General features: G+C 36.6%; 1 protein-coding gene across 5 annotated transcripts in view; it reads right to left on the bottom strand.

Moving 5' to 3' along the window:
• The window catches only part of PTPN21 (protein tyrosine phosphatase non-receptor type 21), a 43,998-nt gene that overhangs the window by 11,337 nt on the left and 10,922 nt on the right, over window positions 1–21,739 (bottom strand). For 3 of the 5 annotated variants that reach the window (XR_002466380.3, XM_021540962.3, XM_021540965.3), the window contains exons 3-15: window positions 19,034–19,203; window positions 16,371–16,468; window positions 14,650–14,717; window positions 14,133–14,203; window positions 12,790–12,877; window positions 12,506–12,594; window positions 10,038–10,125; window positions 9,248–9,327; window positions 8,026–8,127; window positions 7,455–7,515; window positions 6,828–6,912; window positions 3,191–4,656; window positions 818–955 (exon numbers count right to left, since the gene is read on the bottom strand). Coding sequence is in view for 4 of the 5 variants with exons in the window: in XM_021540962.3 (XP_021396637.2) it covers window positions 818–955; window positions 3,191–4,656; window positions 6,828–6,912; window positions 7,455–7,515; window positions 8,026–8,127; window positions 9,248–9,327; window positions 10,038–10,125; window positions 12,506–12,594; window positions 12,790–12,877; window positions 14,133–14,203; window positions 14,650–14,717; window positions 16,371–16,468; window positions 19,034–19,203 (2,604 nt within the window). In the remaining variant the exon portion in view is untranslated. Of the gene's footprint in view, window positions 1–817; window positions 956–3,190; window positions 4,657–6,827; window positions 6,913–7,454; window positions 7,516–8,025; window positions 8,128–9,247; window positions 9,328–10,037; window positions 10,126–12,505; window positions 12,595–12,789; window positions 12,878–14,132; window positions 14,204–14,649; window positions 14,718–16,370; window positions 16,469–19,033; window positions 19,204–21,739 lie in introns of those variants that run through there. The other 2 variants (XM_021540963.3, XM_021540964.3) reach the window with 2 other exon arrangements.

The raw sequence follows: 21,739 nt of genomic DNA, 5'->3' as shown, positions 1-21,739 counted from the left end.
CAGCCATGCTCAGAACTGGATTCTCTAGAGATCACTTGCAGAATGGGCAATAATCGCTGTGGAATTTGGTGTATCTAGTTGCTCCCTGGTCAGAGGTGTGATGGCAGCACTGTTCTTCATAGCCTGTGCCAGCCTGAATATGGACAGTATGTCACTTTCTTGTACTTCTTGAATGATACATGGGACAGGCTGAAGCAGATTGACTTATGTTTTTTTATCCTGACACAACCTGATGGAGTCTTATATTTCTCAAAGAATGATCCTCAAATTCTAGAACCTGATGTCCTCTCATTGATCACCCTTTACTGAGTTTAAAATTTCAGCAGATCAAACAAGTTCCATCTATATTTTATGGGCTTTATGTGAACAAAACAGAAAAATACAATCTGCATAAGCTGTATTCTGGGGATGCAATTTAACTGCAAAACTTACTCTAAGCACCATACAAATAACTAATAATTGCAAATAAAATCAATCTCACACTCAGAATTTTAAATTTCACACCTTTTTCACTCTGGAAAACCCAAAATTAAGAGAGAAAGCAGGATGAGTTGCACAAAAATATATCAGTAGGTACTAGTTAATTCACTTCCTGTATGTTTAAAGGGTAAACTATAGTTGAATCACTGTCATCTTAAAGAAGATGACACCCAATACTTCTAGCAATGACTTGTCAATCTAGAATCTTTTTATTTAGTTTCTATTCTCAGAATTTGCATTGTGAAGCATTTTATAGTCAATAAAATGTGTCATCCATAATCATGTAATTTTGAAAAATTGCTAGTGTAAATCAAGCACTAAAAAAACTTCAACATACTCGTTCATCATTAGTTGCTCTCGTTGGTTCTTCCTTCCCCTCATCTGGCAGAGGCATTCTAGTCAGTGCCAGTCCATTTAGGGCAGCTAGCTTCAGAGGACCCATTTTTTTTGCATCATTTTTATTCTTTTTCATACCCTGCAAAAGAAAAGCTAAAACTTGTAAATATTCTTAAATATCTGATGAAGTTATAAGGCAGAAACCAGATGAGTTCAACTAAGCAAAAGATAATTCTCTGGCCCCTTCTGTGAACAGCTCTGACCTTTTTTTTTTGATAAGCACTGCAGTGAGAGATTAGGGTGGTGGGACTACATTCCTCCAAGGACACAACACAGGTCTGTCTTCATTCCAGACAGGTTAATGAAACTGCATGAGAATGACAAATATTGTTCTCTACAAAGCTCATGACTGAGGGTGTGAGGTGGCAACTTTGGATACTTAACATTCTTGAACAGACCTGGGATCACTTCCCAAACCCAAAAATACATAAAAATGATTCCTTAGTAGACTATTCAGTTTGCAGGCACTTTTCTTCCCTACAAGCAGGCAATGCCATATGCCTTTAAGATATTTGGATATAGTTAAATGTTTTACTAAGTTTGCAACAAACTTGACATACAAAACATGAACACAGAACTGCAGACAGTGGACCGGGCCATGAATCTAAATTATGGAATTCCATTCATTATTTGATGAAAAATATCAAAGGGGGATTTCTATGAAAAAAAAATAAATTCAAATTATTCTTTTAAAAAGGGTAAGAGGAAACTTCATCATTCCTACCATTGCTTAGTTTAATTGTTAACAAAAATACACTGAAAATATAAGTGCATAAGCTGCTTGGATGATAAGCAATGCCTTCAAAAGTTAAATGGTGGTAAGAAATAGGAAGACAAAGCTAACAGGATGAGACTGCATTTGAAAGTGAAGTGAACACAAACAAAACAATAAAAGTTCATTGAAAAGCAAAATGTGCAAGCATTGGTTGGGGCTATTCATCTCCATTATGAATACAGAAAGGTACATTTCTGTATTATGCAACAACACTTAAATGTTTCTGAACCAAAAACTATGTTACAAACATTTCCAATGAAGAAGCTCTAATATTAATTTAATTTAAAAGTTGACAGGAACATGTCATAACTAATTAACTGTCAAAAGGAAAAGCAGGGTGTGATTTTGGTAGACACATTACTGTCTGAAAATGTATCTTTTGCAGAACAAATACTAAGTGACTATCTAAATGTGAACACAATGAGGAAGGTATTCCTTTTTTCCCCTATATATATATACACTAAAAAAAACAGGAGAAAAAAAATGTAGAAAAATATACACAATTATAAAATGAATTTAAGCTGATGGAGGTTCATTTCATTGTGTTCAACTCCATGTATAGCACATCTAACAATCAAAAACTTGTGAAAGTAGTAACTATTTCAATACATAGCTTTTGCACTGATTAGTTTTTGCAGTATCTGCTGTTATCACAGCAGCAGCTCCCCTACATTTTAATTTGTGCAGAAAGCTATTTGACACTAACTCAGGTATCAATTTTAAAATGCAAAATAATAATATAAAATGGTCTTCCTCTATTAGCACCTGAAATCTACCACAAACTACATAAAACTGAACAATATTTTAAAGAGAACTGGGCACTAAGGAGTGCCAGTGAAATTGTGCAGTCCACACAGACCTTGATGTTTCTATGAGGTGGGAATTATGGGAATGGTGAAACTTGCAGGTTTTCTTACTATTTATGGTGTCCTAAGATTGGAGTAGGAGAAAGAGATATGGCAAGCAAGAAATACCTTCAGTGGGATAAAAACAGCTTGAAGAGAAGGCAAAAGGGAGAGGATAGGAAAAAAGGAAGGCATGAAGTAAAGAAGCAAATGCAAGGAAAGAATTTATTCCTTAAGGTGTCAGGTTCCCTCTTAGGTCAAGAAGCAGGTAAAAAAGTAAACATTTCAGCTACATATCATTCTTCAGTGAGAGAAAGATAAGAAAGTTGAATGGAAAGAGTTGCTTCTGCTCCAGATAAGAAGGAGGGCAGAATAGGGATCTAGAACTGATTTTAAATTAGCTCCTTCTAAAGGTCCTAGCCAGGTTGATTTTCTGATGGATGGAGATTGAACAGCTGGATTTGTGTGGTTGGAACTAAACAAACAGAACTCAGACATGGCAGAGAAGGGGATAAAAGATAGCTAATCAAAGTTAACCAGGGAAACGTAGAAATATAAAGGTCAATTTTAAGGTAACTTTAATTTAAATGTTTTAAAAGCATCTCAGACTGACTAAAAGAACCCCAAATCTCAAACAAAAACAACAATCAACTGCTACAGACAACCCAAAACAAGACAAATAGAATCCACTTACACCTAGAGGGGGAAGGCCTTCCACAATATTCTTCTTCCCGGACAAAAGATCAGACACAGGTCTCTTCTTTACTGAATCTTTCCTTACTCTGTATCTCCCTGATGTTGTAAGATCAGATTCTGACATAGATGGAGTAAGCAGTCCTTCCCCTCTTCTCTGTACCTGGCTTTCTACTAGTAAATGAACAGGGCTCAAATCTTTCATTCTCTTTTCTGCTTCTGTGATGTGTAATTTAGGCTCAAGGATATGCAAAGGGCCAGCAGATGAAGCAACAGAGCTATAAGGGTAGTTTAGTACTGAATCATGAGAATAACCTCCCATAACAGATGAAAGTTGTGTTTGATCTTCAGGGAGAGGAGAAAGACTTGTACTGGCCTTATTCTCTTCTTCAAATTCTTCTTCTTCCTCACTACTGTGAATCAGCATAGTGGCATCTGAAAGGGTTTTCTTGTGATCACAGTTCACACATTCTTCTTGCTCAGCTTCTTTTTGCTTCGTTCTCTCCATCAGAATGTTGGGCTGTGACCCTTCTGAGATAACTCTTGGAAGAGCCACATCTGCTGCAGAAGCTGACATGGTCCTCTCTTTAATTCTTATTCCTTCAAAGCTGGGAGTCAAGCCTGCTATTTCAATACTGTTCCTTTTCTGCAGCTGAGCGTGGCGTGCCGATGTCAGAGGTTCACTGACCTCCTGAAGAGAATGAGCCACAGGCAGGCTGTCTTCCTGAAATGTCTGGACAGAGTGGTGCACTCGCCTTGTGATGAGATCAGGATTGCTGCTGCTGATGTAGATGTGCCGTGAAAGGTCTGGAGTACTGTTTGCAGGTCTTGGGTACGGGTATGGGGGAGGCGGCCGATAGACTTGAGTCTTCATTATATTTGGTGCCGGGTAATCCTGAGACTGGAGCTGCACATTTGTCAGCTCAGGCACACTGACTGCCCCGACAACTGGGCGCTTCTCAGCAGGATAGGGGTAGGGGGATTGGCTGTGGAAGCTGTAGTTCAGGTTAAATGGATAATGGTTAGACTGTGGGGCAGCAAAGTGGGCATGCTCCCGAATTTCAGGCTGACTGTAAACTAAGGCATCAGGCCTGCTGTAAGCGTATGAGTTGCTGATGTTAAGATTTCTCATTGAATGACTCTGCCTATCTGTGTGCACCATCCCCCTGTTGAGCTGTCTCATCACAGTCTCATAGTCTGGCGTGGGACGATAAGAAGGTGGTATTAGTGCACTGTGTCTGTGTGATGGGACATAATCAGTTCTGAGGACATCGCTTCCAGTAATGCTTGGGTTGGAGGACATGGGGGATGGCTGCAAGTAATGCTGTGGATTGTTCAAGGAGTTTGTGCTGTGTGCACTATAGACACTCCCATTGCGGATCCGACCACTGTAGTCATGAGGGGTTCTATCCAAGCTAGTCTGAGAGTGACAGTAGTATCCATTCTGACTGCTCACAAAGAGGTTATCTGCAAGCAAAGTTTAAGAACAATCTTTATGTCCAGGACATCAAACAAAGCTATCCTCTATTAAGATGTAGCTAAGGCAATGTTTGTGATTTTTAAAACCTCACTTATTTTTAGCTATGTGTTGAAATGGGAAGGAAGAAACCCAAACCAAAATTCCAGCTTTTCTGTTGTTGTTGACACCCAAGGTATATACACCAGAATAATGTACTATGTTTATTTCAGTCATGTAAATCCCTATGGAAAACACTGTCTGTTTAAGAATTATTTCTTCTGTTTAGGATAGGCTTCCTAAGTTTCAGTCCAAGATAAACAAAATCCATATCAACCTTAAGCCACACCACTAAAAAAACTAATGTCTATACTAGGATTTGCACTAATGAAATTGGTTTAAACAGCAAAGAAAGAAAAAAAAAACACAACAGAAAAACAAAAATACCACCAAAAACCTAAGAACAGCCCCATAACAAGCAAACAAAACCCCTTGCTCTTCTCTCTTCTACTCCTTCAGGATATATGTAGATATAGAACCACAAGACCTCAAAAAAATCAAATTAACTTTTCTCTAGAAATTTTGGAGGCAGTTTAAACTACCACCACATATTGTTCACATACACACATATATATACCTACACTGTAAAGAAAATGCTCTAACAGTTTATACATCCAAGACATATTTAATCATTTTAATTACTGTTTCATTGGATGTACAATTTGGCAGTCTCCAGATTCAGTCATTACTGTAGAAGCCTTCATGATTTAACTGTCTGGGTTCACCAAAATAAATGCCACACTTAGGTTAATGAATTTGCTGACAATCAAAAATTGTTTTATGAAAAAAAATGTTCAATAATAGGACTCTTTTAGTAGCAAGTACCCAGCAATACTTAAAACCCTAAACTGCAAAGAATTCGGTTACATTCTGAATGTAGCTGAATACCTGTATTTCATTCAGACCTGTGTAACTCTGCTTAGAAAGAAAATGTGCTTATTCCCTTCCAAGTGAGCTGGCCTTTTAGAGTACTATTTAAGCAGCACATTTGTAGGTCTGAAAAGTTCTTATCAAACTTGAGGAGACTTTGTACAATATTAGATTCAGCTCTTCAGGGCAGCAACTTTGTTAATTAAAAACACAATGTGTAACAATCAAAATAATGAGAGTAAGCAGCCATGACTCTACTGTAAACTGCTAAGATAAGGAGTCTACATTGCTTCAGAAGGTTAGTTAGGGTTTGCTTGGGGTTTTTTCTTCCTTTATTTCAATCAAATATATACCAAGTCCATAACTTGCAAACCTCTTTAGACTTTGAATTCATCTACACCTTGTAGTCTAGCAAACTTAGACAAATGTCTCTCTTCCTGCCTTCTGGATTTAATTTTTTAAAAAAAATTTTAGTTGTGTAAATTGTTGGGACAATCTCTTTGCAGCTATTAAGACCAATATTGACAAGGATCTCACAATGCTGTAACATACCAGTCTGATATATGAACCAGAAAAAGCAAAGGTCAGCTTAAACTCATACAAGACTCCTCAGTCTACAGCTGCTGTACATGCTCTCCTAACTAGAATTGCTCATCTCCCATAGGAGAGGATATGGAGGAGGAACAGTGGAGGAAACCACGGCTGTTTATCCTGGAGAAAAAGAGGCTCAGGAAGAACCTTACTGCTCTCTACAACTATCTGAAAGAAGGCTGCAGTGTGTTTGTGTCCTCCCAGCTAACAAGTGGCAGGACAAGAGGGAATGGCCTCAGGGAAGTTGCATCAGGGGAGGTTTAGATTGGATATTAGGAAATATCTTCTTGGAAAGAGTGGTGAAGCACTGGAACAGGCTTGTCAAGGGAAGTGGTGGAATCATCATCCCTGGAGGTATTTAACAGACCTGTAGATGTGGCACCTGGGGACATGGTTTACTGATGGATTTGAGGGTGCTGTGTTGATGGTTGGATTTGATCCTAAAGGTCCTTTCCAGCCTAAATAATTCTGTGATTCCATGACTGTATTTCACATTAGCCTACGTGTCTAGAGTAGCAGCAAGCACTTCAATGACTGTTCTAGTACAAACCTACCCCATGTTCACCTATTTACTCAGCTATAGCTAAAGTAGCTACAAATATAAATTAAGTTTTTTTCCTTCTAAAATTGTGTAGTGTGGCCATGGACTTTATGAACTTACCTTGGGAAGTTGCATATGGTTCACTATAATGACCATTGTAATGCAGCTGAGGTGGTGGGGGCATCATATAAGGCTGAGGCTTGGGCTAAAAAAGCAAACATCTTACTGTTAGTTAAAAACTGATTACTCATTTTAAAAAGAATTCTTGACTTTTTTAAATACATAATATATACCATTTTATATAGGTATATATAAACATTATATATAATACTGTATACATAGTAATAATGTTCATTATATACTATATTATATTATAATGTGTATAATACTACAAATAAGCACATACAAAGTCTTAGTCTTAAATAATTTCTCTAAATCTGCAATGTAAGTTTGTCCTTTGAGGTCACATAAAAAATAATTTAAAAACCAGGAGAAAAACCTTGAAATTACACTCCACTAACCCAAGACTGTCTTGCCATCTGACATCTAGAAGAGTCACCTAGAGACAGAGTTCAAACTGAAAACAGAGGTATTTAAAATATTTTTCATTGAAAATGTTTTAATTTTACTATTTAGATACTCATCTTTTTCACTGCTCATTTCATTTCACTGAGGGGAAGTAATATTTGATTCAAAGTCAACTGAAATCCATAAAAATGCAAACATAAAGCTATTTGCTTTCCTTACCATAGACATCCTGGATGAAGATCGTCTTCTAACAGGATTCACTGTAACTGGCTGAGTTTGCCTACAGAAGAAATTTAATGGTAAGAAATTATTCTTAGCAAGACCTATTTCAAAAATCAGAAAGAACTCCCAAATTCAATTAAAGATCACTCTACATTTCCAGGAGCCAGGCCTGTGTTAGTCTTCCACACGAGTCTCTCTCATTAGCCCCCATCACAAGGCAAAATCAAAAACCTAAGATCAAAATATCTCAGTTAATCTCCTGTTCTACACATTGCCTGTTCTACAAGTCAGACATAAAACTGTATGGGGACAGATGTTACAGGAACTGTAGAGCATTACTATACTGCATTAGCATTTGTATGTTCAAACATTGATGCTAATGGTAATGAATTTTCATAATTTGTGGATTGGCTCCCAGACTTAAAGTTCTGAAGTCTTAAGCTCCTTTTCCCCCCACCCTACACTGCACCTCTGCTCTGCATCTCATAGCAAGACAGGTCAAAAGATAGCATGATACAAATGCAGAAAACTGCTATTTTTTAAGTGAGAAAGATGTTTTTAAGCTCACCCTTTGGGAAGTGAAGGACGAGAAAGGATTGGAAAGCGTGGAAGGGAAAGAATGAGGGAAGATTTCTGGGAGCCCTCCTCAGGTGGAGAGTCCAAGGAGTCTCTAAAGACAAGGTATGTACAGATTTAGAAAAAAAACGTAAGTTGATACAGGCATGCATAAGACAGTTTTCAGCTACAGGACCAGATGACAAGAAATCTTAAGAGAAGAAATAACTAGAAAAGTTTTTTTGAGGACTTGACCTCATGTAAAGCCACATTGTGGTTACAATAAGAAATTCTAGAGACATTAAATATAGAACTACTGATCTGATGTTACTTAGACAGAAATGCGGAAGTCCCATGAACACACTACTTCTATCAATGTTTCTTATCACTCTCAAAAGACAGTCAAGTTTACAAGCTTTGAGGTATGTGGTTTACTCTATTTCAAATTTATCTTACTTCTCAAATAAATTAGCATTAAACACACTGAGTCACATGTGGCACAAAATATTTGATTTTTCCACAGGCCTCAGCAGATATCAAACATCTATCTTCCCATGTATGAAAAGGAGTGAAACGTATGGGAACCAGTCCAATGACAGATTATTCACTGTGTCTAATTCTCTGTTCTTTGACTGAAGAAACTTAACTGAAGGAAAGCTGTTCCAGTAAAGTAGCTCAAATTCCAGCCATTGATTTACAAGTTGGATACCAGCCCATTTAAATTTAATTTGATGAATTGTATTAAATTTACTTTGCACTGGTGCTACTGGAGCTATACAGATTCCATGGATATCTGAAGAACCACATACCTCTTAGCTGTCAATCCAGCACATTTCAGGAGTGCTTCACATGCACTGCCCGCCCTTTTAAAGCCTCTAGTGTCCTTTCAGAGCAGTTCAGCCAAACACAGGCCAAAACCCTGCTGGTTCCAGCAGCTCACAAACTATAGCAATATTAGACCCCAAAGCAACTGAAGTCTCTCACAGCACTGTGATCCAGAAGCAAAGGCCAAACATTATTACTTATGGTAAGATTTCAGCACTTAATATTGCCTTCTGATGTATTTCAGGATGTATTTCAAAAACTGATGGTAAGTATTTTCTCAAAAAAGATTAAGAAAATGAACCCAAGTCATCTAAAGAGGACAGTAAAGACTTTAGAGAGGGAGTGGGAGATTTCACTTCCCAGTGGAAGCTGCAAGGGCACCAAGAGTTTTGCTAATGTATTCTACTTACAGGCTGCATTTATTTAGTCTGTAAAACTTGTGTCTAGCCACACACATCCTCCACACATATTTTGCTGTTTCCATATCTTCCTGCCAAAAAAACAAAACCCAATATTTGCATTAAGTCAAACATTTATACCCTTCACTTGCTTTCAGACAAGCCACTGAAATTTTTAAGATTAAAATACCATTGACTGATTTAATTTTAATGTAACTTTATTAATGTCACCAAGTTTTCCCTACAACTCTACTTTGCAGACCCAAATATACTCTCTAGTCTAACAATTTTCTTAGACTTATGAAAAAAGTATTATCTACTTATTTGAAAGTAGAAGCCTTTTGCTCCAGACCCTTATCAGCTGTAACACTAACACAATTACAGTTAATACTGCCATAGGATTGTCAACAGCTCCCTTTTGACAAAAGCAACTGGTAGATGCTGAATAAAATTAATTCTCCAAGGAATGCCATGGCCCACTCCAGCAAAGCTCTAAGGCTATATTTATTTTTAATTGCTACTGATTCAAGTCAAAAAAACATGCTAGGAATTTTACTGGAATGGATGAAAATTTTTATGACCACATAATCAGACGCTTCAATGTACTCAACATAAAAGGTCCAATTTTTAATGCCTTCCCACAGAAAGCTGGCCAAAGACAGTGTAATCACATTTGACTCACTCATACAGTTCAAAACTGTTAAATATATAGAGAGTAGCCTTTAACCTTTGAGTTAAATGATCAATCTTAATTTGTTTTTATTAACTGATGAATTAGAGAAAAAAATAAAAATGTACTCACAGTTTGGAACTGAATTGTCTCTTCTTTGTTTGCCAATTCTAATGCGAAAAAGGATTTATTGTGGGACATGTTGGCAATGTCATGCCACCTGCAGACAAGAGGGACAGGATATGACTGGACAAGCTCTGATTTTCAAACCTCAAAAAATGCAACTGCAAACCAGAACCACCATCAAGAATGTGGATAAAGAACATCCTCATGAGGGGAAGAGGAGGGGCAGATACTGATCTCTTCCATCCTGTGACCAGTGACAGGACTGAGAGAATGGCCTGAAGCTGAGTCAAGGAAGGTTTAGGTTGGGTATCAGGAAAAAGTGCTTCACCCAGAGGGTGGCTGGGCACAGGGCAAGACCCCCCCCGCCCAGAGAAGTGGGGAGCAGCACCAGCCTGACAGAGTTAAAGAAGCATTTGGACAATGCTCCAGGACACAGGGTGTGACTCCTGGGGTGTCCTGTGCAGGGCCAGAAGTTGGACTCCATGGTCCTGATGGGTCCCTCTCAAGACAGTATATGCTATAAATCTATGATTCTATTAAATAACATTTCATTATTCTGTGGAAAAGTTCATTAATCTATCTGAACAAGTTGGAGACCATCACTTCCATACCATTAATGGCTGCTGAAAGGAAAACATGTGTGTGACTAACTCTTGGGAAGATGTACAATATGTACAGTAAGATTATTACTTGTCTTCCCTTTGAAATTCTTCCAATTATTAAAAAAAAATAAAATTTCGACAAATTTATTCATCAGTAAATTATTATGTCCCATCTGCTTGAAAGCATTCCAGGAAAAAAAAATTAAACCTACACTAAACAAAGCTTTTAAGGCATTATTATGCACATTTTCTAGAACTCTCACACACTGACAGATGAAAAAAAATTTAGATTGCATAAAATACATTTATTCATCTTCTTTTTAAATGCAACTTTAGCTTGAACCATTAGTATTATGTTAGTGTAAATAAAACCTGTATAATATATTTATTAAAAGAATATTCTGCAGTACACAAACACATGGAAAAAGCATGACCTGCATATAGGGCTCTCTCTAAAGGTGTTTATATGACTCCCATTTTCATTACATAGAGGTGTCTATTAGCATTTTCCATATCTATTGCCTCATGTGTAAGAGGTAGAGAAATATTAATGTCTCCATTTTGATTTAGAACAAAAGGCCTTCGTTCATAAGCCCTTGTGGACACAACTATGAAATTACCTGAACCAATCTCAAGCATAACCCAGTCTTTGTAAATTATATTAATGGGTCATTTGTCTATGCTTTATTGCCACCCAAATAACATGATATTACTATCCATGATGGAATTGCCCACAGTCATACACAAACAAGCAAAAGAGCAGAAAATTGGATCCTGAAATTGGAATATAAATACTTTCTGATGCTTCCCGATGTGCAACTTTTTTTCTATGTTTACAGACACTGCATCCACTATTCTTTGAGAATTTACGTGAAGTGCATGTACAAAGCTTTATTCTTCTCCCTGTGCATTTCTTAAGTACATCTGTTATTTAATGCTGCAGAAAAGCAGAGCAGGGCAGTTTGATGACACCAGACAATTAAAAAGAGTTCAGCATCAGCTCTCCTATCACAGGTGAGACAGAAATTTTTCTGAAGAACATTTAACAGTAGTGAATTTCTAAATCCTGTTAAACAAAACTACTGACAGAAAGAAGCATAGGTGGCTACTTTCTCTTATCCCAGAGAATCACCACTAGTGAAATTTCAGTAACTGTTGGACCATAGAATTTCAAGATTTCTGTTCATATTCAGTCAAAAATTCAATTCTAGAAGATTAAAGTTCACTAAGAATAAACCCTTTCTTACTTTAATAAAAACTAAATTGCCAAGACTAATTTTATAAAAAATCTCAAAATGTTTTTTTAAAATTTTATTCTGAAAGATGCCCAAGCAATATATGTTAAAGTCAGTGGAAGCCATTTCATGTGAGGAATGTATTTTAAGTGTTTAGGTAAGTCAGAGCTCCATCTACAATCTATAAGAATATTCAATAACAAACTAAAACAATGTATGAATCCAAAATAATAAAACAAACATTATCATGTAACTCTCCACATATAATATATGAAAGGAATTTCTGGACAATTTCACAAGTGAATATTTCTGTATTAATTGATATGACAATCTCAGGATTTAAGATGCCCTATGTGCAGAGAATTGCTCCTTTTTGATTCAATAAATATTTTGCAATGCAACTGTATATTAAATATTCATGTCTTAGTATTGATCTGTCTTAAAGAGATTCTTTTTGCAGGTAGTGCATTGAGAAATTCTCACTGGCTTTAGTATTCACTGTAGCATGATGACTATGAGACTATGTTCAGGTTTATCAAATGCATAAATACATATGTCTAAGAGTTGTTGTTCCTTGTGAGAAACAAACTTAAAATATGAAATTCACTAAGACATCCTATGAAAGAACAATACTAACCTAAATACAACAGGAGGACGACCATTTTTGTGTTTCACAAAGATACCATCAAGACATGCTCCAATGAATATGTCACTTCCTTGGCTGTCCTGTAAAAAATTGCAAAAAATTATGCAAGTAGAGAAAAAAGTCTTCAAAAGCAAAGTTACCTAAGAAACAACTGCTTTTATTAATTCTGGAGCAGAAAATTATGGGTGTTTTGGGTTTTATTTACTTTTGGCAGGAAGTAACCACTCTAAACAGGGAGAAAAGGACAATTAGACAAAGATGAAAACCTCATTTACCTTTGCAGGATAGGTCTCTTCACCATAGCCCTCCATTCTTTCCACTTCTTGCATATATAACATTTCTGCATCAGGAGGAGTAAGGCCTCTAAAAATGAAACAACAATCAGCTTGAAAAGCATCCCCAGGACACCCAGGCAGACATCAAATGTACTGTTTTTATCTTCACCAATGGCCAATATATTCAGCTCAGCCTTGACACTTTGATTCTAATAACTTTCTCTCTGGCATCTTTAGGGGTAAATGGCAACAAAGACTACTAGTTAATATTACCATCTCTATTGCTGGCAGACAATTATCACATTCTTGATCAAATCCAGCACTGTCTCCACATTTCCTTACTTTACCAGTGGCACACATGTTCAAGACATGAATGTCTTCTATATTGCTATAGGGGAACTAGGAAGTCTGGCATTTTATATTTCAGAAAAGAAGGTTTCATCTTCTAAATGCTGACTATTTTACTGTAATACTTTGAAAGCATGAGGACAAGATCTGTAGGTAAAGGTAGAATTCTTTATAATTAGACCAACTGACAAAGACAGTCTCACAGACCTGCAGTAGTATCACAGGGCTTAAAAAAGTCTTGTGTTTACCTACCCACCAACATACCTCAGTTATCTCAAAAAACGCATCATTTCTACCTGAAAAATCCTGTCATGCTCATTGTTATGTCTCTCAATACTTTTTCAATCATAAATCTCTTAATTTCTTCACTTTTTCCTAACGTCATGAAGATTAAGTTTTCTTTGCTGAACCTGAACCATCCAATCTTGTTACAAGTGCATTTCAAAGATAAGTGCAACTGCAATTTTCAAACTATTATTTTAAAACAATACAGGGGAAAATATTCAGTATTACTTACATAGTCACAAACATTTTTCACTAATGAACTGATACAGAGAAAATAACTTTCCTTTGTCCTGGACTACTGCACCTTAGCCCCCTTCTACCTAAGTTCATAAGCATTCTGGCACAGTTACTCTCTCTGCATTTCTCCTGCCCTTAATACCTCTCAGTGTTGTTTATCAACAAACATCCTTACTGGGGTCAGAACTTCACTTGAACAAGAGTCAGGAACATGAACAAGAGTTAGGAATATGATACAGGCTAAGTCACACTATTTAATTGTGTCCCGTATTCTTTTCAAGTTGAATCCTCTAATTTATTTTACTAAATATTCTGTTCTCTTTTTCATTTTCATTCAGCAAAAACTCTAGAAAAAAGACTCATTTAAATGGGAAGTGCAATTAGTCCAACTGCATTTCAAGATTCACAACTTTCTGAGCTACAGAAACTACTGAAGACCTAAATTAAGCTTAGAAGAGCTTTAGATATGTTACCTGTACTTCTGGTGTAGCAAGGCAACTTTCTGTGTTCCTTCTTCCAATATTTTTTCTTCTTGTAGCCAACCCTTAATGTAAAATAGCATTTGTGGAATAAAATTAAAAAAAAAAAATACAAAATCAAATGGTTATAATTTCTTTACATGTGCAAATCAAGCCTTGAGTCTAGTCTTAGCGCTTAGATGCTGTAATATGCACAAATAAACCCCAAAAGCACAAACACTGTTTTGAAGTGTTTTTACTCTATCTCCCATTTGTACCTCAACCTTCTTTCAAGTGTAATATAGAATAAAATTGAAAAGATCTTACTACATCTTTGTTTCTGCATAATATAAGGTGTCATATCTCACTCCAATCTCAAAGAAAACCTTTACTAAATTTGGCAGCCTAGGGAGCAGTCAGAAAAATGGATCACAGAAGCTTCCTAAAAATTATTTGCATTTACCAATTTTAAGAAGGATTTAAATTTGTCAATTTAATAATTTAAATTCAGCAATTTAAAGAAAGTACTTACCACTGGAAACAAAGCGTATCTTTGTAGAAACTCCTGAGATTCATACTGATCATAATCTCCAAAATCCGCTAAAAAAAAAAAAAAAATCTTTGATTCAAACACTTTTAACAAAATTATTCAAAACCCAATTAATTGCAGCAGGCTCTCCAAGTAGCAAACCTCCATCCTGCTGAACTACAATCATAAGGCAAAACAACAGAACAAACCAACCAATAATGTTTATAAAGAGAAAAGGTAAAAAAAAATCCCATCTTTTTACTTTGTTCAGAATGATTGGTAACACTCCTTGTGGATTGAGAAGAAATGAAAAAACACTTCATATGGAAGTTATTTCTATGAAAGGGGAGTGCCTCTGACACACTACACCAATACAACTCTTGAGATAAGGCAGTGTTTAGAATTAAACTATTGTACTGATTTTAAATACAGATCATTCTTGAAACCAGTTGACTTGAAACAGCAAGTACTGCTTCTGCTCATTGACCAGCTAAAATTACTAACCTACCTGGTATAGCTACCTCAATCATTGGAGCACATTAATTTACAACCTGTGCTTTTTTTGAGGTTTGTTTTTTTTTTCATTGTGTTTTCAACATATACAGTTCATCACTTAAACAGGAATAAGAAATGAAAGTTAAAGCTAAAAGGATGAATATTTTCTATCTGTAAAGAGGGTTATATTGAAAGATTTCTATAAACATCTCACTGAGCAGAGAGATGTTTACACTGTCCAAATACATACAAATAACACAGCAAGATGTTTTCAGTTGAAGGCCATTAAAACCTGGCTTGAATTAAACAGATTCACTGTTATATAAACAAGGCATTAATACAATTTATCCTAGTCCAATGGTAATCACATTTTCAAGAAAACATGATCATCATCTTTACTGTGATACAACCAATGTATATAACAAAAAAAAAAAAAAAAAATCTTTGGTTGCATATACTGTCAGTGATTTTAAGTCCTGTTCAATTTTGGCAGTTTTACAATTGCTGTTAGATGTACTGAAGTGGCATTCACTGTGAATGATATACAAATAACAATATACAAACACAGTAAACACAGCTGTTGCCATTACAAACTTTTGAGAGATTAGTATCAGACAAGCACGTTGCAAGGAACACTGAACACAATCAGTGCAGACAACCTCAGGAATGATGTATACTCCATCCCATCTGACCCTAGCTAAGAAAAATGAAGCTGTCTTTTTCATACAGTTATCCCAGAAATGTGTTTTCTGAAGTGATTTGAACACAAGAACTGCTTACAGTCTTGCACACTAACTTGAAATAACCATATATGATAGGAAATTTTGGATAAAAAATGGAAACACAAATATATTCAAAGTTGCTTATTTATGAAGATATGTCAGAATAAAGAGTCTTCATTAACAGAAACAGAGGAAGGATGTGTTGATGTAGGCAGACAACTGAAGCCTTTGCCCCCAAAGGAAATCCAATGTCTAATTAAAATCCAGCTCTTGAAACTACATGTTAGATGCCCAGGTACACCTCTGAGGACTGGAGAGAAGCAAGTTCAGGGCCACTGATCCAACTGTTGCTCTCCTCAGCCCATATGACAAAGTCCTAAGGAGCAAGCCCCTTTCATAACTTAATCAATTGGGTCTCTTGAGTGACATAAAGAAAACAGGCAATAGAAAATATATCACTAAAGTTTCTAATGCAACATTAGCTAGTTGGTACAATTTCTTACTTACCCTGAACTGCTAAACCAGCCAGATGTATTGCTTGCTCCAGTGTGCAAGGAATGTTGCCCTCCAAGATATCTTTCTTTAATTGCAAATAATACTGATACCTACAAGGGGGGGGAAAAAGAAAAAGCTAACATAGACTTCATAAATTCTAAGAGAGAGAAGACTACACCTTCATTTCCTATTCCTCTCTGCATTCCCCAGTTTGAGTAGAGGGTAGTCTTCCTCACGATTTCAAGGTCTTTTAAAACTCCTGTCTCCCTTAACTTTCACGTATCATTCTAGAATCAGTGATCTTAAAGAAACTACACAATTTCTATCTATTACCAAACCCTCTTTTCTCTTTTTTCCTCTTCAATCCTTAAATTTGTTGTTATTGTCTCTTTCAATGTTCAGTAAACTGCTGCTGAGTTGCTGCATTCTCTCCCAATAGATCTAACAATGTACATTCCCTCAATCCCAGTAGGGATTTTCATTTCTGCATTACAACTTCTGAGTTCATTTTGTTCTTACTTTCAAGGCATTTTTTTTTCTTTTAATCTATTCTTTTCTTGTATCATCTCTCATACATGCAACCACTACTACCTGTGTTGTTTGTCCACAGTCTGAGCCACTATGTGCCTGAATTTTTCTACCCCATTCAGCCATCCATAGAACTTTCTATCTGGAGCCCAAAACACCTCAAAATTGCCATCACAGCTACACAGACTTGGCCAAGGAGGGGATTTGTCTTCTATAACTCTAGTTCTAAAAAGTTCTTCCTCATACTGTATGTTAACTCTAGGGGAGTGATTAGAAAGGTCAAATAAACACCACATAAATTTTATTCATGTTAATAGACAGCTGTCTTCCATCACTGCTACTGCCCTGTTAAATACACTGATAATTTATAAATATTGATTATACTCTTGGGGATCTACTACAAAAACTCAGTATATCACCTGACAGTACATAACGTCCCTATACAGCACACACAAGAACAGCTGGGACTAAACCCAGACCTTCAAAAAATGGAAAAGAAAAAGCCCAAGGTATTTGGAGAATGAGTCTTCCTAGTCAAGAAACAGAAGGTAAGCTCTTTCCATTGAACTGCTATTAAAAGTAAACTTATAGATAAAGAATCCTAACACTACCCACACAGAGCACATATTTTTTTATCTATAGCATTTCCACTTCCTGGTGTACATTAAACATACAATTTGCTTGAACATGTTCAATCTCATTTATAGCAAATGGGCATGTAAAAACACACAGATTTCTGAGACTAACCCAGACTCTTACTATCAAAGTAAGTACCATCCTCTAAGACACAAGCATAAGACTGGCACATTAATTCCTGCTTTCTACCAGGCAGCACACTGGCAAATTTTTGTTAAAGCTCCAGAATAAATATCATATTATTTAAATAAATGCCAGAGAAGACTATTTAAGCTTTTTCAGGCTATTTATCTTCCCTATGCAATACCTCGGTATTTATCTTACTCTAATGTATTCTAGTACACTAACACAGAAGAGGAACCAGAGATTTTTAAAGCCACTAAAATTGCTGAGAAATAGCACAAAACTTCAGTCTTAAAAAAAAAACAAACCAAAAAACAAACCTTTCAGAAATTACACATAAAACCAAAAACTAAAGCTGCCAAGCACTGAGCAGTACACAACAGCACCAGTGTCTGCACCAAGAGGTCTGCACCTGATGACACTGAAAAGCATTCTTATCACAATTAGCAGGAAAGGTGTCTGGCAGGGTATTTCAGGAAGAGAGACAGGTTCATGTAACCACAAAATAAATAAAGATGAAAAGGACCTCTGAGTGATCATCTGCTTCAACTCCCCACTCAAAGCAGGGCCAACTTAAAGTTTTTAGCTTAAATGGGTTAGTTAATATAAACACATATTTTTGAAATAACAATACGTGTTTGTAATCCAGCTATGGGCTTTGTACTGAATTGCCAATTAAAAATAATCACTAAATCAGAACTATACACACTAAGCCATTAGAAGCCAATGTACAGGCCCATATGAATAACTGGCTAGTATATATGCTCAATTTTACCTCCCCCCTGCAATCAGCAACAATTATGTGATGTTCCCCAGTTTCACAGTAGAAACAGACCCATAGTACCAGAACTAACATCCATATTTATGGCTCACTGATACAAAAAAAAAAAAAAAAATCACAAGCCAAAGTAGCCTGAAGCTTGCCAATGTACTGTACTAAAGAACAGGAAATACTGAAAGACAAATAAAGAAAGCATAGCTTAATAAAATCTGCAAGTGCTTTGTGCAGGATAGATGTCCATGAAAGCAAAATATGGCTCTTCAATACAAAAAAAAAAAACAAAACCAAACAAACAAGTTAAAAAGTCAAGGAAATTAAAAACAAATTCAAAAGTCAATGAAGGGACTAAAACAATTAAAAGTCTGACCACGCAGGTATGCCTGTTACTTAGAACAGGTTTGAGCAGATTCCTAAAATCATAACATTTAGTTGCTTGCTTAGTTTATCACATATTTTATTTATTCCAAAGATAAATTAGCATACAGTTTGAACACACATTCTGCCTAAAATAGGAAAGGCAGTGGAAAGCAGACAACTTTCAAATAAACTATACATTTCAGAATGCTGAAATTTATAAACACATAGAAGTTTATACTAAGAGGTTTACCTGGTAATCTCCTGCTGAAGCTGAGAAACAGTAGGCACATAGAACACTACTCCAAAATACACAGTTGGCTCCGAGGCATATTTGTCCAGCTGCTTTTTCAGAGGCTTGTCCAAATCTACCCATCTGCGTTGATTCTGCTTATTGTAATACCAGAGACTGAAATATGTAATCTGAAAAAGGTATTTCAGTGATAAAAAAATTAATACTGTGATATTGGATAAAATATATTGTATTAAAGTCTTGCTACTTAGAAATAAATGTTTTAAAACACTGAGTCAGCCTATGGGCTATTGAAAACTTCAGGGAACTGCAGAGACATTTACCATAAAAAGCAGACATTACATCCAGGTAACCAGCTCAGGTACCTAAGGTCCCCCACCTAACACTGTACCAGAACTACTCTTTATTTGGAAACAGTTCATAATTCATAACTCTGCTGTGGCAATTTACAGATGCTAGCAGTAGGCATTCATGTGTGCCAGGAAATCTAAGGGAAGTGGGGAAGGTAAATGAAAAATGACATGGGCCAGCAGTAGAGCAAAGCATGGCTCCTCTGGGGACCTGGTAGGCAGGCTCACATGGGATGCTGAAGGACAAAAGAGCCCAGGACAGCTGTCCATCAAAGCTGAGCTCATTAAAGCATATACACAGCTCCCTGCACGAGCAGGAAAAGGACCAGATACAGCAGAGCAGGAAGATATCCTGCCTGAGTGGCCACTCCTGACCAAGCCAAAACACAACAAACAGTGAGCACTGGAACAGACCACTGGGAGATGCTGAGGGATGGCACCCCTGGAAGGTCAAAATCCCACTGGACAGCATCTTGAGCAACACAATCTCATTTTTATTAGATCCTCTCCCAGAAGGAGTCTGGATCAGAGTATTTTTCCTGGATCAGAGTATTTTTCTCTTGTTCCACAGTATAGTTCTAAATCCAAACTACAGAGTCATCCACAAAAATTTACATTTCTCCACTGTGTTTAAACTGACTAAAATCTGCTCCCACAGTACTTATTTTCTTCAGTTCTGGACCAGAAAATAAATATGGACTGGGAAATATTAATGTCATTATCATAGCAAAACTAGATATCATAATTAGAAGTGTTTTAACCAAAGGAGAAAGATTAAATCCCCCAGTCATTAGATGACGACCACCACCACCTCAGAAGGATATTGTGAAGACAGTATTTTAAATTCTATAAGATACTAGGGGAAAAAACCCAGCAGTAGAACCACAGAAAAACCATTACAAAAGAAATACCATGTTCACTACAATAGCACATGCTGAGAAGGATAAAATGTACTGAATAACTGACTACTCCCTAATCTCTCCTGCAGACTGAGTAAGGAGAGGAATGTATGTGAAAAGGTGTGTTTCTCTTTCATCACAAGACTGTTAACAGCATGCATGCAGCCACAGGAGCCAAAGTCAGACCATGATGCTGACATTCTGCTGTGACCCAGCCCACTTCTCTGACAGGACAACACATCAGCCTCGGGCTGAGCACTGCCTAAAATGTGGAACCACAACATTCTGGGCAAGGGTAATGGTAATGGCAGAGACTGAAAGCAAAGGTAAGAGCTACAGCTGAAAGACTTCTATAGATGATATCACACAAACACATTTGTAAACCAACTAAAAATACACCCCAAAATAAGTACAGCAATTGTTTAAATAAACTCACTTGCAGCCTTGGTGTACTTAAACCTCATAGAAGGTGAGGAGACAGTGAGGAGAAGAGACCACAAACATTGCCACTGTTTCAAACTGTCTGATGTAAAAATACTCCTGGTTGTACACCCTGAACTTAAACTGAATATATAGATTATTTTTAAGGCATGACGATCACTTGAGTAGATCTATTTCTTTCAAACATTGACCACTTTTTCTTGCCTACACACAGAACTGAGCAGTTACCGGCATAACAGACTAAGAAAAATGTTGCCACATTTTAAAATATCCTCTGGAATCCAGCATGTCTTTTAAAAAGCCATGCAAAATACTAGAGACCAAAGCTGGCCTTGTGACTTCTATGCAAACCTTTCACTTCACTTCAAGGGCAGAATTTGATCCTGTGAGTTTTCAGAGAAGCTTATGCACCCTGGAATATTCGCACTGATTAAAATAGAACCCACTTTTATTCATTGCTAAAACATTTTATTATTAGCAGCTCAGGACAACATCCAGTGCTAAAAAGAATGTCATGACATAATTCTTAAAATATGTTAAGCTGTTAAGATTAACACTACTTTGAGGTTCGTTTATTTTAGTTACTTATTCATGACCCAATCCCTCTGAAGAAAATCAAATAGAAATAAAAAGAACATATAATTTCTGCACATTTAATTTCTACCTACTTGTTTTCTGACAGCAGAGACAGTAAATATTTTTCCCTAAAATTTCAAAAGCTATCAAGAACACAAAAGTAGCAAAAGCCCCACAGTATTTACAGCTCACAAGCTGGTGGGAGTGACTTCATCACTGAAGTCATTCAGACTTCCTAAGCTAAGCAGAGGAGTTTCACCAGGTATGAATGCTACAAAACTACATTACTGCAGGTGACTATATTAGATCTTCTGGCACGATGTATAGTGAAAATCAGAGAAGTGGGGCTGATCAGCCTCAGAAGAGACAAAGTAAAATATTACTGCGGACACAGACAGAGAAGATAGAGCCAGAGTCTTCTGGGAAGTAATCACAGCAAG

Source organism: Lonchura striata, chromosome 6, assembly GCF_046129695.1.
Source record: "Lonchura striata isolate bLonStr1 chromosome 6, bLonStr1.mat, whole genome shotgun sequence".
NCBI lineage: Eukaryota > Metazoa > Chordata > Aves > Passeriformes > Estrildidae > Lonchura > Lonchura striata.
Note: the sequence above shows the minus strand (reverse complement) of the source record. Positions and strands in the feature narration are given on the sequence as shown.